Source organism: Anser anser (genome assembly GCF_964211835.1).
Source record: "Anser anser genome assembly, chromosome: 2".
In the NCBI taxonomy this organism is placed as follows: domain Eukaryota; kingdom Metazoa; phylum Chordata; class Aves; order Anseriformes; family Anatidae; genus Anser; species Anser anser.
In genome coordinates, this window is record NC_139721.1 from 128368754 (window position 1) to 128386662 (window position 17909).

The 17909-nt window shown below is 44.1% G+C and overlaps 1 protein-coding gene across 9 annotated transcripts in view; it reads right to left on the reverse strand.

The window, feature by feature from the left end:
- Window positions 1-9368, reverse strand: part of PALS2 (protein associated with LIN7 2, MAGUK p55 family member) — a 51562-nt gene extending 42194 nt beyond the window's left edge. For 3 of the 9 annotated variants that reach the window (XM_083826882.1, XM_083826889.1, XM_083826887.1), the window contains exon 1: window positions 9193-9354. Coding sequence is in view for 3 of the 9 variants with exons in the window: in XM_083826881.1 (XP_083683007.1) it covers window positions 5722-5770 (49 nt within the window). In the remaining 6 variants the exon portion in view is untranslated. Of the gene's footprint in view, window positions 1-5721; window positions 5962-8025; window positions 8348-9192 lie in introns of all 9 variants that reach the window. The other 6 variants (XM_083826881.1, XM_083826883.1, XM_083826888.1 and 3 more) reach the window with 6 other exon arrangements.
- Window positions 9369-17909: the final 8541 nt, after the last annotated feature.

A 17909-nucleotide genomic window follows, 5' to 3' on the forward strand; every position in this document is an offset into this window, starting at 1 on the left:
ATGGAGTTAGATGGACCTTTTGATCTGATCCAGTGAAAGTTCTTATCATTTGAAAACCTTACCTTATTAAGGAGTACCCAAACACTTACAGGATTGTAATGGAATCAAGTGTTACACAGCTTGGCTGCAGGACTTCATTGACAATGCACGCATAACCAGTTTTATCCATTAATGTTGTATTTAACAAAATTTTTTACGTTAGCATTTAATGCTCCTGCGCTGTGAGACCAGATGCCAACTACAGAATTAAGATGAACTGCCTCTCCATCTATTCAACGCAGACAGGAAGTCACGTCCTTAGACCTGAGAACACCAAAGATTTCCTTGTCCCTATTTCAAAGCAGCGCTGTATTCTCAAACAAGGAGGTTCGCTTACATATTCATCTTCGTAGATTTCTCTGATCTAGTGGTTAAGTGCATAGCTACTTCTGAAACCAATTAAAATCCAGTAGAAAAAGGCTGTTTATATAAAAGCATTGGACTTTGGAATCAGTGTCCCATCACGGTTCACAATCATCTATCCAGAGAATTGCCCTTCTTGCTGAAGTTCATGAAGAAAAATGGGAAAAACATTTTCTTGACTGTAGTATCTCCTAAGACCTACTCTGCTTATTAAGTAAATGTTTCCAGTATTTGCAAATTAAGAAACACTACTACTGAGTCTAAGTTGATATAACATAAGCTCCAGGAGCAGTCAAAATATCTAATGGGAGAAAAAGTTACAGGTTAAAAAAAAAAAACACGCAAATGTAACCTTTAAAATGGAAGTATCCTTAGCTATACCAGTCTAGTAATAAGAAAGAGTGGAAAGCATCAAAAGTGATCTGAATTTTGAAGTAATTACAGAAAAATAAAACTCAGTGTATTAACTCACCCTGAAGGGGAAAAAAAAAAAAAGAGTAATCTAATTCAAACTAGTCTATGGCTGTCCAGAGAGATTACCTTCTGGAAGTACAGTAATTACATTTGTAAAGTAAAATCACTTATGCCTGGGGTGTGGAGGCCCAAGGGATTTTTTTTTTTTAAATTTGAAATGTCTGAAAGTTTCATAATGATTTGAAGACTGAGAGAATAATTTTGTATACGAGAGTACACATTCTGAGTAATGGCCTCTTTTGGTGGTGGTAATCAGATATGTGTAACTGGCAAGACTGCAGAACACCAGACGTCAAGTAGGAATGGACATACAGTCCCACTTACCCATAGAGTCACCACGCATTCTAAGCTAAGGAGCAGTGTTTGGGGAACTTCTCGCAAAAGCACTTCTTGCCAAATTTGTAATTAGACTAATCCTTACAATTCCAAAGAAAAACTCCTACTGGTTTCACTGAAAGTTTCTCTACAGGGTTTTGTCAGTACCTTGCAAATGAGATTACTTTAAAACAAATAAAAGCAGTATATTCTTATGAGCTCTAGCTTGCTTAATAGTCCGCATAAAGCGTTTTAATCCAACGACATATCCAGTTATAGCAAGACCAAACAACACCATTCCAACAGTCCCACGGTGACACAAAACTGTCTCGAAACAGTTTTGGTGCTTTTACGGAGGAACAAGATGTATGGTCAACCAAGGCCTAACTTTATGTCTTGTCTACAAAAAAAGAACTTTGCTAGATACCAGAAGCTCAATTTTTGAATAGTTAGAAAGAAGCCGTGTGAAACAATACCAGAAGCTTTGAATTGGGTACGAAGCATTTACTTCCCTTGGAAGTTTCACGTGACTTAAGACAAAACATCTTAAGACCTTCCACTTTGTGAGTCCAGCTGCTGAATGATCAGCCCTTTGCTTTTCCATTCCCCATTCATTAGTGCCTTCTGAAGACCTCAGGTTCAACAGTTTTACAGTGCTGCTTACAGCTTTCCTGAGCTGCAATAGCATGGGGTCTGACTGAAGACTGCAGACTGAACTTGGTAAGAGCTACACACTTGCTCTGCTGCTGTTTAGTTAGGCTGTGCTGCTTCCAGAGCTATTTGCCAAGATTTGGCAGTTAAATGTGCTCCCTTCAATTCAGAGCTGATAAATTCCCTTCAACAGTAAGCTCGCATGCTTCCAGGAAACAGCAAAACAAAAAAGGTTCCAGCAAACGGACCGCAGTGACTTCCCGAGCAACTGACTGTGCAGATGGGAGACTCTTTTTTTGATCCATTTATGAGGCCGGGACTTCGCGCAGTACAAATTTTGGCTACGGCAGGCTTTTTCAATGCGTGCAGCTCACTCGCAGAGCCGGGAGCTCCGCACAGCCGCTAGAGGGAGCGGGCTCGCCGCGTTTCCACCCGCAAACCGGAGCGGCTCTGCTCCCTGCTCTTGTACTTCATGCTGAGAACTCTAAATAAGCCAACCACCACCTTTCCGGACCTCTCAGCACCCCAAATCTCTCGTCTTCTCACCGGCGCATGCACGTCCAGTTGCTCATCTATTCCAGTAGCTAAGGCTGCTAAAGATGCCTTGATCCCTAAGACCTGTAACTTGGGAGGACCTTTTTCCTATGTAATTAGGTGCAAACATTAAGAGGCAATACAGCAGCCAGTTCAGTGCTCTCCAACCCCTTTCCTAATATTTCTTCTAGTGCATTCATTGCCTGTCCTCAAAACTGCCCAGCCATTCCTCCCTCTTTGCACGGGCAACAAGGAGTGGATGCGATCACTGCAGGCAGCAGCAGGGTGAGGGTGCTCATCCATCAGTCAGAGCAGCTTAAGTACAATCATTATCTCTGTCTGAGCAGAACAGATATTACAGAAGTGCTGAGTGAAACACACTAACGCTGGCTACCAGTTTATCTTGCTTCCCAAAAGATAGCGCCTCCAATTTAGTCCATCTTACCACCGTTGAGCCAAGACACCTATGAGATGACCACAGAGCTAACGTCAGAAAAAATTAGATGGACAACTTCTCACACAACAGCTTCATGCCAAGGTTGAACCTCTGCAGCAAATGGGCCACCCTGGGGAAAGCTAGGAAAGAATGAAAGAAAAATTACAGAGTTGGCCCCAATATCGCCAGCATCAGCACTGATCAAATCAAGCACTGCTCACCCCAGGCTGCTCTGGCTTACCAAATCTAGCGTAAGCAGCAAAACTGTACCAGTAGATCGGCAAAGAGCACTAAGTATCTGCATGATTTGCAGTCAGATGACTGCCTTCCAGTCATTCACTCTATAAACATTAAGTTTCAATTAACAGTTTCTCCTGGCCAGCCTGTTCTTTACCAATGAATGCATAAATTGAACTTTCAATTGTTAATTACACATCTCACTCCTGCACTTCTACTGACACCAAGAAATGCAAGTGTAGATGTAAGAAGCAGTGACTACAGTTAACTTAACGGCAGCCAAGTAATTTCTGTCCAGCAACGCTATACTTTGCTACAGCACAGCAGTTTGCAATGCTGTAAGCCAGAATTGCTCAGAAAGGTGAAAGAAACTTTTCACCCATTTCATTCACTCGACTGCAGCTTGTCTTCCCAGTTTTAGAACTTCTGCTGTATAAGCACTTGCATCTTGCCAAAAAGACTTCTGTAAACTTCAACAGTGGATCAGGAAAGGCATGGGGAGGAATTTTAATAAGAAGATATGCAAAGGCTGACTTACCAATTGGCCCACTGACTTGTGAAAAAAAATAAAGCAATGTCACACAAAAAGCTGTTGAGATGTCTTAAATACAGCATATACAAAACCTCTCACATCATAGTTGCATGCATATCTCCAAACATAACACTGGTAACAAACATGGAATCATTAAAAAAATAAATAAAACGGAAGGAAGAAAGTAATAGCACAGTTAGAATGGCTGACGCATTTTTCTTTCATTCCCCTAGAGATTTATTTGAGTGCTCCCCCATACTGTGTTATTAGCACTAAGAAAAACCTTTACCCTATCTGTTTACCTCAGTCTATTTACCCTCAATCTACTTTCCTCTATCCTGTTTAGGTATTTAAAGAGGTATCACTTTAACTTTTCATTAATGCACATTTGACCAGTGGGTGGAGATAAAGCTTTAATTAGAAAGCTAAAAGCAAACTATTTCAGTAGCTACTCTTACTATAGAAGCAATACTTGAATGCCAACGCTATCTCAGCAAAGAGACTTAAATGAACTGATCTGAAAAGGAAAAGAAAAGCAATTTTTCTTACCTCCTAATTTTCATTATTTTAACAGTATTTTGACAAAACGTTTGGAATCAAAAAGTGAAGGCTGAAGTTGTTTGAAATCAACAGTTGTGTCTCCACCTACTGGAAAAGTGAATTTAGCTGAAATACTGATCCTTTAATTTGGATATGCAAAAGCCATGAGAGTAACGTATTAGTGCAATACGCAAAGAACTGGTTCCTTTTTTTTCCCCCCAAGAGTTAGTGAAAATTACCGACTTTTCCCGCAGTCAGCATGGATTTTTGAGGTTCCTATTCTCAAATGGTTGCTTGTCAGCATGCAAAACTAGTCAATACATTTAAAATAGCAGATCCAAGTAATTTCTTAACATTTGTTGCCAATAAATCTGAAAGGCCATCCAATTTCACTATCTTACTAATTTCCACCGTGCTTTCATGAGACCTAGACACTAACACTGGAATGAGTTCTTTAGATAACCAACAGGGGTAAACCCACCAAACAGTTGCTAATACCAAGTATTCTCAATATGTAACACCTGTTTGTTTTGTTGGATTTTGTTTATAAACCAAAGAGATCTTGGAAATTATTAAACATGAAGTAAAGGTAGAGAAAATTCTACTTACAAATTGTTATTATTTAATACAAGTTGTAAATTTACTGACTATCATTTTTAAAGACACTAATCAATGCAAAAGAGGAATGTAAATGATTTGATAAGGACAAGCACCTCTCCCAACCTCTCTTTTTTTGCCTCCATTATTCTTGTAAGAATGACATCAGACATAATTAAATAATTCAGGCTTGCTTTATTCTGAAAAAAGGCAATTTTTAAGCCACAGAATAGCATATTCACATCACTATGCCTCGTTAATCCCTCTGCAAAGGGCAACAGTTTGCTCTAGTATAACCTGAGAGTAACTGCAGATGGTTAGTAATAATGACCAGGAAATCAAAGACAATCTTAAACGTGATCTAAACTTCTCCCCCTACAACTGAACCTGAACCATCATTCTGACATTCTGTTGAACTCAGACTGTAAAGACTTTACTCACAACTGTAGTAAGCTAGCCAAAAACACCTACTGATCCAGCTATTTGACACTGCCTTCTCCTAGCTAGTGTGCACACAACTGAAATCTTAGATCAGTCGTGAGCTCTGAAACAATCATTGTCTACTACTCGTCCTGTGACATAAAAGTCACGCTGACACCTTCATGCCCATGAGAACGAACCATTACACTCCTCTCAGCGTTTGTGGCCTGCACATCTGTACTTCTGCCTCTCACCTGCAAGCCTGAACGAAACTTACTTTTTGCCCTGTACCCTTTGTGAGATTCTTCTGTTGCAGAGGACGCTAAAACCACTTTCCCCTGACACACTCACTCTTAATCCTGTGATCGTATTCTACGTGCTCCCATACAAATGACCCCAACACCGTCCGTGCTGCTCCAGTTGTAGGATATTTCTAAGAAGTCCGTTTTTTTTAACCACATGTACAAGGCCAAACCCATTCCAGTTTGCCATAGCACTGAGTTTATGGACTATATACTGTGTGCTGCCTCCCGCTACAGTAACCTGTTTTGCCTCTTAAGAAAGGCTTCACCCCACACCTTACCTCCTCTATTGGCTCTCCTTTCCACAAAGGATAAACACAACCATCTCATTCAAGGCCAACTCAAAAAGAAAAAAAAAAAAAAGAATGAATGGCAAAAAGCAAGTTCAGGTGTATGCAGTGTTGAGAACCCATCCGTCCATCCTATCGTACGCCTTCTGCAGCAAATGCTCTCTCCTCATCTAGTAGCACGATCAGTCAATTCCCTCAAACCAGGATGAGTCAATTTTTATCCATCTTTACCTTAAACACAGAACACAAGAGACAATACCATTTAAACCTGCGTGGATTTGTTACCCTTTTAAATCTTAGGACAGCTTAACTTACTCCACATCTAAATGGAGACTGCAACACCTAAAGCACTACTACAGGCATTACCACGACCCCAGCTGCATACCTGCCTCTTAAGTAGAAAGAAACCCCCCCTTTTACTACAACATAAAGAAAGCTTCACTGGTCTACAGATCAGTGTCCTGCACAGCGTACCAGAGGGCACTCACAAGAGCCTGCAACGGTCACATCAAGTCAGAACTCGGACTCACTCAGAGCTGCAGCACAAAGCAAGGTTTTAAAGGACACAAAACTTTTTCTAAAACTGCACTAAAACTGTAAGTAATTTCTACAAATAAACACATTTAGAAAAACAGTGTGATTCAGGGACTGAGTCACTGTATGAGTAGACTCATACTGAAGGTTCTTTTGCCTGTCATTATGGTACTACAAAGTTTTCCCCATATCACCGACCCTTCTTTCTACACAGAGAAATACCCAGCACAAGGACCCAATCTCAAGCTGGAGCTTGATTCCGATTGAAAAAGTTGAGTTTCTGAGGACAATGCTCAATCACACCCTTAAAAGCTCAAAATAAAGCCTGCCAAATTATTTGGTAGGTTATTTGCTTTTCCTGCTTTTACTGTGGTTAAACATCAACTAAAATTGCCAGAAGCATTAAGTTAGATTGTCTAGATTTCTGCTCCTTTTTATCTCCCCGAGGTGTATGCTTTAAATAAGAACCATCCTAAAATTGTGTGTTTTTTTTGTTTTGTTTTGGAGATTCATCCTCTCTGTCAGACCTCTTTCATAACGGCTAGGCACACTTTCACTACTTTCTTCATTATTTCTATTTTACCTAAAAAATCCATACGTGATTACACCACGATTTAAGCGCACAGCTTCCATTATTTGTTTAAAGAGAAAAAAGCAATGAGAGGTAGTTCAAGAAAGGTCCAATTGCACATATGTTGCAACAGCTTTTCAATCATTTTGGAGACTTCTGGCATGCACAGTTAGCCCACTAATATAGCAGCAGAACAGACACCATTCCACATAGCTGCGATGGTATATCTGTCAATAATTTCCATATTAAGTAGCTCTTGACAAGACAGGCTGAAGCAGCAGTGATCCATAGGATCTCAAGCGCATGCAAGCACACAGAATTTAGAGAAGCTGAACATACGCACTTTTGGGGCGGATGCTGAAGGTTCCATAAAAAATAATAATGAGGACAGTAGGAAAGTGTCTCATATAAACAAGACAAGGAAATAAAAACCTAGCAATGGTAGCAGCTTTAGGATGACACCATGCCTCGGTACTGCAGATTTTCCAAAGCAATATGGATCCCAGGTAATCTATATAGTGCAATCCTTCAAGAACAAAATAAGGAGAGCAAGATCATCAATTCCAAACATTTCAAGGGAGGAAAGAGGAAATTAAAGATTTTTTCTGAAGAGTCATTTAAAAATCACATTGCAATTAGCTCGAACCAGACTCCAATTGCCAGCATTTTGTTTAAATGTGAATTTACTGCATTTTCAAGAAGAATTTTGTGACAGGCGTTGCACGGACCAGTCACATCACAAAGAGTTAAAAGCCAACCACCTCAGCAGAAATAAAAGGAAACATTATGATGCTGCTGTCAACTCAACCAGCTTAACAGACACTAGCTGTTCAGAAGCAGTATGCTAAGATTTGTTCAAAGCCTCCTTTAGTCCGACAGCTATTTATAGCTGCCTAGCCTCTCTACAATTTCTCACAGTCCCTCCTCCTCCCAAAGCCAAGTCGGGGAAGTTTAATGGATGTAATCCCGGGCCTTGTGCCGCAAGATGGTCAGGAGCTCTGCAACTCTCCTCCAGTGATCCCCTGTGCAGTAAGACCAGGAATAATAATAAGAGAATGGTCTAACCTATGCGGGTGCCAAATACGCGAGATAAACCTTATCTCTACTCCTTCGGAACGAACTCATTTTTCCTCTGCCAGCACAGTGACAGTAATGAACCGCATAAGCCTCAGAGCCGATGCGAAAGGTACCTTCCTCCTCGCCACAGAGAAGAGCCTAAGCCAACTGCCTTGAAAGCCAACGGAGAGGCTATCCAAGTCAGCTCTGACCCCTGGGCAGCAGCAATGTCATCCGCGTGCCTCCCCGCTTACATTTTAGTGTTACAGCTGTACCCCCCTCAAAGAGACGAGGAGGCCGTTGGTTCTTTTTTTTTTTGGCTTTTCCCCGTGCAGTTCGTGGTTACCATTCGACATCCACCACCCAGCCGTGCATGTGCGCGTCTTCTTCGTAAAGCATCGCTCCAGATAGGCTCCCTTTCACCAGTATCTCCCCCGACAGCTTGAAAGCGTTTTCCTGCCGGCAGAGCACAACGCCACGGGCTGGACTCGGTGCCTGCCCTACCTCCTGCATCCAGCCGCCCGCAGTACTTGCACCCAGCCGGGGGGACGGCAGCGCCGAGGGAAAAACTCCTTGCCCACCCGCTTACAACCACGTTTTCTCCCCTTTCCCCGCTCGGAGGCAGACGGAAGGGGAGGGATGACTTCCTCGGGAGGAAAATAACCGGGGAAAGGCCGGGGCAGAGATCAAGAGGGGAGGAATCATCCCCGAGGAGCGGGGATAATCCCCGAGGGGCACGGCGGGGCGGGGGGGGGGGGGTAATCCCACAAGGAAGGGGGGGAGGTAATCTCGGGGGGGAGATAAACCGGGGGGGGGGGGAGATAATCCTAAAGGGGGGGGGGGGGGAGATAATCCTGGAAGGGGGAAGGGGAGGGAGATCCGATAATCCCCAGGGGGAGAGAAAATACGGGCAGGGGGTGGGGAAGGGGGCGGGCTGGGGGATAAACCGGGGCGGCGGGTAAGGAGCGGGTCTCCCGAGGAGGAGGAGGAGGAGGAGGAGGAGGGGGGGGGGGGTCAATCCTCGCCCCGGGGGCAGCGATCCCTCTCCCCCGGCCCCGTTGCTGCCATGTTCGCTGCCCTGCAGGCCCGCCCGCCGCCGGTACCTGCGGGAGGGAGGGGAGGGCGGGCGGCTCTGCCCGCCTCACACACACACACACACACACACACACGGGGCTCCGCTCGGGCCGCCCGGCCGCGGGACCCCGCCTCGCACCACCATTTCCCCGCCGGCACCGAGCCCTCCCCGCCCCCCCCCCCCCCCCCCCCTCACACACCGCACGCCCCCCGGTACCGCAACTCACCGGCTCCCGCTCCCCGTCCCCTCCTCAGCGGGCGCCGCTACAGCCCCATGGGCGGGCTCGGCCGCGCGAGGTGCCGGTTGGCGGGGGCACAGCGCGAGCCCGAGGTGCTGCTGCCGCCGCCGCCGCCGCTTCCCCCGCCGGCTCCGTCCCCGTCCCCGCCGCTCTGCGCCCGCCTCGGCGCGCGCCGCCGGCCTGCCAGCAGCACGCGCTCGCGCTCCTCCTCCCCCGCCCCCTTCGCCTCCGCGGCGCGCGCGACCCGGCCTCCGCGGCGGCGGCGGCGGCAACGGCGGCGGCGCGCGGGCACCTCCCACACCCTCATCGCCCCCCCCCCCCCCCCCCCCCGGCTTCCCGCCCAGCCCAGCCCGAGCGAACGGCCGGGCGCGTGAGGGGGGGCGCGCGCCGCCGCCGCTCCCGCCCGCCCAACCGCCGCCAACCGCCCCGCTGTGTGGGGAGGGCGTGACTGTGTGTGTGTGTGTGTGTGTGTGTGAGGGGCTGTGGCACCGGCACGCTGTGTGACTGGAAAAGCGTGCTTGTGTGTGATGCTGGGTGTGTGAGTGTGCGTGAGACACCGTGTCTGGCGCTCTGAGGGTGAGAGAGAGCGTGTAAGAGTTGTGGGGGGGGAGCGTATGTGGGAGAACAGGCGTGTAGGTGTGACGGGGTGAGTGTGTGACGGGGTGTGTGCCGTGCGGGTGTGCGAGGGCACATGTGAAGGAGTGCGTGTATGTGTGTGTATCAGGGAGGGACTCTGAGAGTGTGTGTGGGGGCACGTGGCAGGGTCACGGGAGAGCAAGTGCACGTGTGTGCAAGATGGCACACGTGTGTGCAAGATGGCACACGTGTGCAGGGCACGCTCGCTCCCCAAAGCAGGGAAGAAATTCCGCTGACACCAACCGTCTCCACAAGCACCGAGATGGGAACAACACAGAAAAACTGATTTTCCTGCGCTTCCGATCACTACTTACTGGCTTTTAGCGTTTGGTTTGCGTTGAGCGGTGGTTATAGACTAGCTGTCACTTTTTGCTTCTGGTCGATTTTGTGAAGACTTTCACCTTTGGATATTCTTGGATTTAATGAAATTTGAGTTGCAAATGCTAAGGCACTGCTGCATGCACAATTCTCGTGGAAGCTGGAGTGTGCATCTCAGGCGTGCATCAGATAGAGTTTGCCCCAGAAAAGAAGGCGTTCATGTACAAAGCAAGACTTCATTCCTCAGCCTGATTTCATTCTCTTTTTCCTTCTCTCACCAACGTTCCAAAAATTTTTCAATCCAAGTGTACAGTTCAGCTGTAATCTGCTTAATTGTGCTGTTTTAAGAAGACGTGATAGCCTGCTGTAACATATGGTAACCCTTAATAATAGCTGTCTGCAGTTCACGCTGGCTTTTGCTTGGCAAGTCGTTGGGGAGAAGGAAAAGCTAGAACTACGTGGGGGTTGAGTGCATTTGAACAGAAACTCCACTAGGTATCGATTCACATTTTAGCGGGTTCAGGTTGTGCCTTCCTACTACATAACAAATAAGCTGACTTTAAGGCAACCAAAGAAGTCCAAAAAAGCAGCATATATCTGATGGGCATAATTAAAGAAATGGTGGAACAGCAGCCAGCAAGTGACCAATAACAGATTGAATAAGATCTTGTCCTTATGTAAAAATCCAGCATTTAGAATTCCCTTATGAATTATTTTTATTTACTCTTCAAAGTACAGGAGCTACCAAAGGCTCTACCCTGAAAAGTTACTGTGCTGAGAGCTTAACAAAAATGTGCAATTATGTATCTCAGGGTCCAAAGAGCTTACAGCCCTCTTTCAGTCTCTCAGTAAAATGTCTAAATTGAACATATTTTTGATAATTTTCTTCACAAGCAGTTATCTTTCCCCTATTAAACTGAAAGAGAATTTAACATGTCGTGAGGGATTCTCAGCTAAGTAAAGACCTGCCATTCTGCTGGTGCTCAAACCCCTGCAGCTACAGTGGAAAAACTGACAGGAGTAGAAAATCCTCATGCCCCAAAAAATAACTCTACAACTTTCTCTCTTCTTTGCCCCTTATTTATTTATTTGTTTGTTTGTTTGTTAGTTTTGGTGATGTTCCATTGGAAAACCTGTTGAACCAGAGCCACAAAATGCATAGCTGTCACCTCGTTCTGCATTTTACAGCTCAACATCTTCTTCTCGTACAGTACCTGCATTTGAGGAGACTGAACATTTTTTCTAGTTAGGAGAAAGGGTTGTAGCATTTCATGCTGGTGTCTTTATCCTGACTTTATCCTTCATGGCCAATGAAAGAAAATCACTTTTCTGCAAAACTCAGAGGTTCCTTATTACAGTTCAACACAAAGCCTGAATCCAAACCTGTGAAATGTGATAGCCCATTTTTGGCTGTAGCAGAAATATCTGAACGCAAAGCACTTTGACTGCTCTGGAGCTTTTTGAATGTCTTCCATTCTGGCCTCCACAGCTGCTATTTGGCTATTAAAGCCCCTTTGGGAATGTGCCCCAAATGCTTGCACACCGCTTCTTGCCCAATATTTAATCCATTTGACCCATTAGGGTCAAGAAAGAAACAGAGATGTATTGTTTTAGAAGAGAATTTAGAAATTGACTTTTACCTTCTAGTACGAATGATCATATCTTTTGGCTTTTTATAGCTTACATTCACATGCCACTCATAACAGAAATCCCCCATTCAAGGATGGCTGATAGGATCCTGATGGCGTGGTTCAATCTGATAGTTCTGCATCATTCCCGAAGTGCAAAATGACTAAGTCTCTCTTACCCGTTTAACAGGCAATTACTGCACTTCAGCCAAGCCTCACCTTGTTCCCATTTTAGGGCACAGAAGAAGGGGACCTGGCCAGGGCTGACTTACGCCCCAGCAATTTCTGGCTAGTGGTCATGGGCAGCCAGGCATAAATTAGAATAGTGCCAAAGCTGAGTTGCTTTATGCCAGGGATTATTTCAGTCTCTGTCTAGCCACAGGATTCAGGGACCATAAAGGAGGTAGGTCAGCCCCAGCCCTCGTACTTCGGGGTTGATCAGTTAGTATTTAATTGAACTGGAATTTATGACTCTGCAGAGCTTTGTACTCTGCCTTTGAGTCTCTGATGGCATGGATCTCACTCACTTAAGTGGTTTCTCTGAAGCCCGATGCTCCTCTCAGTAAAACTGCAGAGATCAGGTTTGCTAATATTGTGATAGTTCCCTGCTGGTGCTACCAGTTGCATGGTAGAGGTGCATCTCCAGAGCCTTTTGGTTTTGTTAGGGCTCTTGCCTGGATGTTGAAGGGGTAGAGGAGCAGTCACTCCAGTGTACAAAATGGGGGAATGGGAATGACATGGTTTTCAGTCCCGTCACAGTTCTGGGTGTACAAATGGAAAACAACAAACAAACAAAAATACCTATTCACCACCACCACCACATTTGCTGATTACTGAAGGAATGATCTGATGTCAAGTACAGCAACTTTTGCTTTGTCTTACGGTCTGCACAATTCTTTGATTTCTGAGCATCTCTGTTACTGTTCTGATGACTATTTTAATGACAAAAGGAACAGATGTACCCACAGAAGAGCTTCTTTGATTTAGTTTCCCATGTCACATTTAATTGTTGTGGAGAATTGTCTTTGAGTACTTTGAGCAAAAGACCTGGAGACAGTACATTTTATAAATGTAGGTTTAAGCTGATTGCTGGCATACTCTGCAAGTCCAGCGTTCTGTGCGCTTCAGTTTACCTATGTCTAACAGGGATAATCAGTTATGATCTGTCTTCAGACATCTGTTTTTATCGCCATTATCACCAATCTCATGATGATAATTTGTTTATGCATCCACTGGAGAACTATCCAAGATCATCATTATCAAAGCAGTGAGACTTTTTGAAGTTCTTTGTGCCAAAGAAATGAGCTAGGGTTTTGGAGGTGTTTTGTTGTAGTTTGGCTGTATGTGTGGTTTTTTGTTTTGTTTTGTGGGTGTTTGGTTTTTTTGGGGTGTGGGGGGAGTATATCGCATAATTTCATATCTGTTTTCATATTGTTCAAGACTAAACATTGTTCAAGATTTAATCTTTGAAAAGATTCAGCAAACATCACAAAATCTGTAAACTACATTTCATGAGTAATTGCATGATTTTCCAAGCTATCCCAGGGGAACTCATTAAAAGATCACGTGGATGATTACAAATACTGAAGGTAAAATAGAAACAGTTTTCTTTTAGGGAGTTGATCAAAACCACAACAATTAGGAGAATGTTGATGTACATGGAAAGGCAGTTTGAAAGAATAAAAGGAGACTATACCTTCAGAGTTAAATGTCTGTACATCTAATTCCTATGCTATTTCCACCATTGAGGTCTGTTTGCATGTGGAATTCAGCTGCACAGGAGGAGATAATCAAGACAAATAGTATGGCTTTATTTTTAAAAGGGGTGGATAATTTCATGGCGGCTTACAATGTTAGTAACTGGGCAAGCTAAGATAATAAGGCTAATCAAATCTCACGCTCCACAGCACTAGTTCCCTGCGGGGTCAGGAAAAATTTTTCCACTATATACAACACTATACAATTAGCAAGGTTATTATTGGGGAGCAGAGGTAGAGCCTTCTAAAGCAACAAGCTGTTACCATTATCAGAGAACAGAGGCTGCACTTGGCCAGATAGGGAAAATAACATTATTTTCTTGTGCCACTCTTGCTCCTCTTTCCTGTCAGGTCCACAGTTTTAGAATTACAATACTCAGGTTTCCTAAAAAAATAAAAACATCCCCTGAACACGATTACCTAAGTGCATTACTGCCTGAAATCTGTCAAAAGCTTTCCCACCTGTGACTGGTAGCCCAGTTCAAAACCAACAGGTACTGACTGGACACAGCAATGGTATCGATTAAGGTGTTTCAGGTTAAAAGTGTACGTTAACTTCTGGTTAGGTCAGTACAGTTACAGATTTTGCTTCTCAGTAGAGGCTTGGGCAGAAAAACATAGTCCCAAACAACAATCAGCTCTTAGCTAGAAGCTGCAATGACATGTGTTTTGAGTATTTGGTTTTAGAAGTTCTGTTCATTTTCTTTAATTGCCTGAACATATTGTTGTAGGTGTTCTGTCTGTATACTTGAATTTTATTTTCCTTCAGTGTGTGCATCAGAGAAACGATATTAGCTGCAATTGAAAATATTTTGCTATTTTTTCTGCAAAATATATGTTCTGCATGTGGATGTGATACTCTTTACAAGTTGTTGTTGTTTTTTTAATTATTCCTTACAAGGCAGAGGAAGCACAATAATAGAACACCATCTTTTGAAAACCCACACTGCAAAAAGAACTCTTTCTATGAGATATGCCTCAGACACGAGTAGGCATTTCCTTAACCCCTACCTCAAAGATATTTATTTAAATGTAGTAATTGTTCTAATTGTACTTAAATGACCTTTTCCCCTCTGCACAATCTACACGCTTTCTCAACTCTCAGCCCACATATTACTGAGGAGAAAATATAAAAATAAATAATAATTTTAAAAAAAAAAACTCACCTCCATCTTGAGATTTGGGTTAAATGACAAGAAAATCTAAAAAATTGAGAGTAGCTTACATAAAAATAACTTCAAGCTTTCTTTGCAGGTGCAAAAGTGCTATTTTTTTCTTAAATAAAGTATATTTGGGTCCTTTCTTTCCCTTGAGTTGTAGAAGTATCAACTAAAAGAGAAATAAATAAATATAAATAAAACAAAACAATAAAAAATAAATAAAATTTGTCTTTACTTCGGAACAGATTCAGTAAAGAATCTACTGTCCACAGACCAAAATTCTGAATACAGAACTGGGCACGAAAGGTCCATGGGACTGAAGAATGGAAATATGGGTCTGTTGCTGAACAGGGCAGGTGACGTAGCTGCAACAGACACAGCTAAGTTCGAGGTACTCTGTGCGTTTTTTCCCTCATTCTTCACCAACAGGGTCTCCCAGGCCTCTGTGCAAGGAGGAGAAGTACAGGAAGCAGATGAAGATGGTGACAGGAATTACTGTGAGAACTCAGCTCGTACAGTTCCATGGGGCCAAATAGGCCACATCTGGGAGGGCTGAGAAGGCTGGCAGATGTCCCTACAAGGCTGCTCTCTACTCTCTTTGAAAAGTTATAGAGACCAGAGGAGGCCCCTGACGAAGGAAAAGGGCAGATATTGCACCCGACTTCAGAAAAGGCCCACAGGATGATTTGGGCATGTCAAGACCTAAGCAAGACATAAAAGCTTAAAGGACTTCAGCAAGGTTTTTGGCTCTGTCTCCGACAATATCCCTTTACCCAGGTTTACGCATTTCAGTCTGGATGAGTGGACAACCAGATGGATTGGATGGTCAGACACAAAGGGCAATGATTAATGCGTTGTACTGTAACAGGAGGCCAGCAGCAAGAGTAACAAAGTGGAGCACTACAGGGCTGTGCTGTGGGACTCATCCTTTTTAACATCCTTAGTAATGGCCCAGGGCAAGTGACAGAGAGCTGGCTGCTCAACACCTTTGCAGATGAGACCAGCTTGGGGGTGCAGCTGACACAATGGAGGGCAGGGCTGCCATCCACAGAGACCTGTATGTGCTGGGGGAATGGGCCGAGGGGAATGTGACAGAAGTCATCATGGACAAAGGCCGAGCCCCACACCTGAGGCGGGCTGACCCCTAACTGGTACCGCTCCAGGCTGGGATGCTCCTGTCTGGGGCAGTGCCTCCCGTTTTGGGACCCCAGTACAGGAAAGACTTTGGGTAAGCTGGAGCGAGTGCAGCAGGGGGCCACCAAGATGGTGGGGGGCTGGAGCAGTTGGCCGCTGAGGAGAGGCTGAGGGGAGCGGGCTTTTTCTGCTGAGAGGGGGTGGTCGTGAGGAGACATAGCAGCAGCATGGCAGTGCAGGCGAGGGGGCTATCAGGAAGAGGGAGCAGGGCTCTGCAGCGGCCCACGACTGGAGGGTGAGAGACGAGGGACCTAAATGGCAACCAGTGAAATTCAGGCTGTCAGTAAGGAAAGCCTTTGTCATTGTTACAAAGCAGTGGAAGCAGTCGCCAAGAGAAGTTGTGCAGTCTCCATCCTGGGAGGTTTTCCAGACTCAGCTGGATTAAGCCCTGAGCAACCTGGTGCACTCTCACAGCTGTCCCTTTGAGCATGACTGGAGACCTTGTGGGGTCCCTTCACACCTGAGTAACTCAATGATCCAATGACTCGATAAGCCCACCATGGAGAAAATTAGCTGTGTCTACAGAAGGAGAAGACCGTTCTGGCACACATGGTTTATCCAGTGAAGTGATAAATATTACATTATACTGAGAGCATGGATGAGAATCCAGGCTAGAAGTGCTCATATGTGCTGTAATAAGTTGGCTGTAGTTTCATACTCCCCCTTGTTTGCTCTCCTTTTGGCCTCAACAACCTTATGCTCTTGGCTGCACAGCTTCAGGAGGAAGGTTTGCGTATTTTGAAGTTCCTCATGGACACCATCAATTTTCTTATTTTTTTCTGTTTCCATAGCCTCCTTCCCACAGAAGGAGGTCCACAGAGTGAAAGAGCAGCCATGGCAAAATTCTGGAAATAATGCTTACTAGATCTCTTGACAAAGTCTGTGGTACTTACATCTGAAAATAACTTCTTTTAAAAATGAAGAAATTCCCCTAGCTCGCAATCCTGTCTTCAATCCAGGCACACAAAGATGAAATTCCAGAAAAAGAAAATGCAGGCATTCTCATTGTCCCCAAGGTTTTCTTTACATCGTTAAAGTGATGTCATTAACATCCACTTCAAAAATCTTTTACACTACATGATGGCTCTAAAGAGTCCTTAATTTAAACAAAAATCAAATGCCAAGAAATCTTTCTCACATTCAATAAAATCAGAGTATCAAAGCACAGAATTTTAATTAAAAACCTCAAATAAACTCAAGGGAATCAAATCATTTGCGAACCTAAGCATATCAGAAAAGCCGTGGCTTTGTGGCCTACATGAGTAGACGTGACTTCATTCCCAGTAGTGTTCTCCACTTTATAAAAAGTATTGCCAGAGAGACCGTGTACCCTCATACTTCAAGGCAGAATTAATAGTTAGCTCTGGTCAGGAAGAACTATCCCTTACAGCAGAAAAAACAGAGGTATCAACAGCTTCAGACTGTGAGGCCCTCTACCCTAAGCTCCTTTCTCAAAGTATTTGCCTGCATATCTTTTCAAGATGAAGTACCTTGCTGTTCATGTCTCCAGCTCAATGGGATACCAGCAAAAAATTGTGTCTCCAGAGAAAATCTAGTAGAAGATAATCAGTGTCAGTAGCAAGTATAACTGTCTGTCTCCTGCTATCTGCCGTGGCAAATTCATTGAAAGAAACCCACAAGTCAGTCTGGCAAGGATGACAGTAGCATCAGAGGAGGCTTTTCTGCCTGATGAGGATATAAAGAAGAAATAGTGAAGACAAAACATATGATCATTGTAAAAAGTATAGAGATTGGAAAGGGGAACAAAGGGAGTAATAATTACTGATTAGGTATTACTTTTTAGAAAGGACTTATTTTACTTACAACAACATTTAGGGATCAAATTATTGTTTTAGACAAGTATAATGTCATGGGAAGAGTAATTAAGGAATTATTCTACCAACATTGATCTTACATAACTCTCTGGTTCCTCTTATTTTTAATATTCATATGTTTTTAAGACTGTAATATATAATGTTAAGGTTTGAGTCCATTTGTCCTAAAAGTATTTG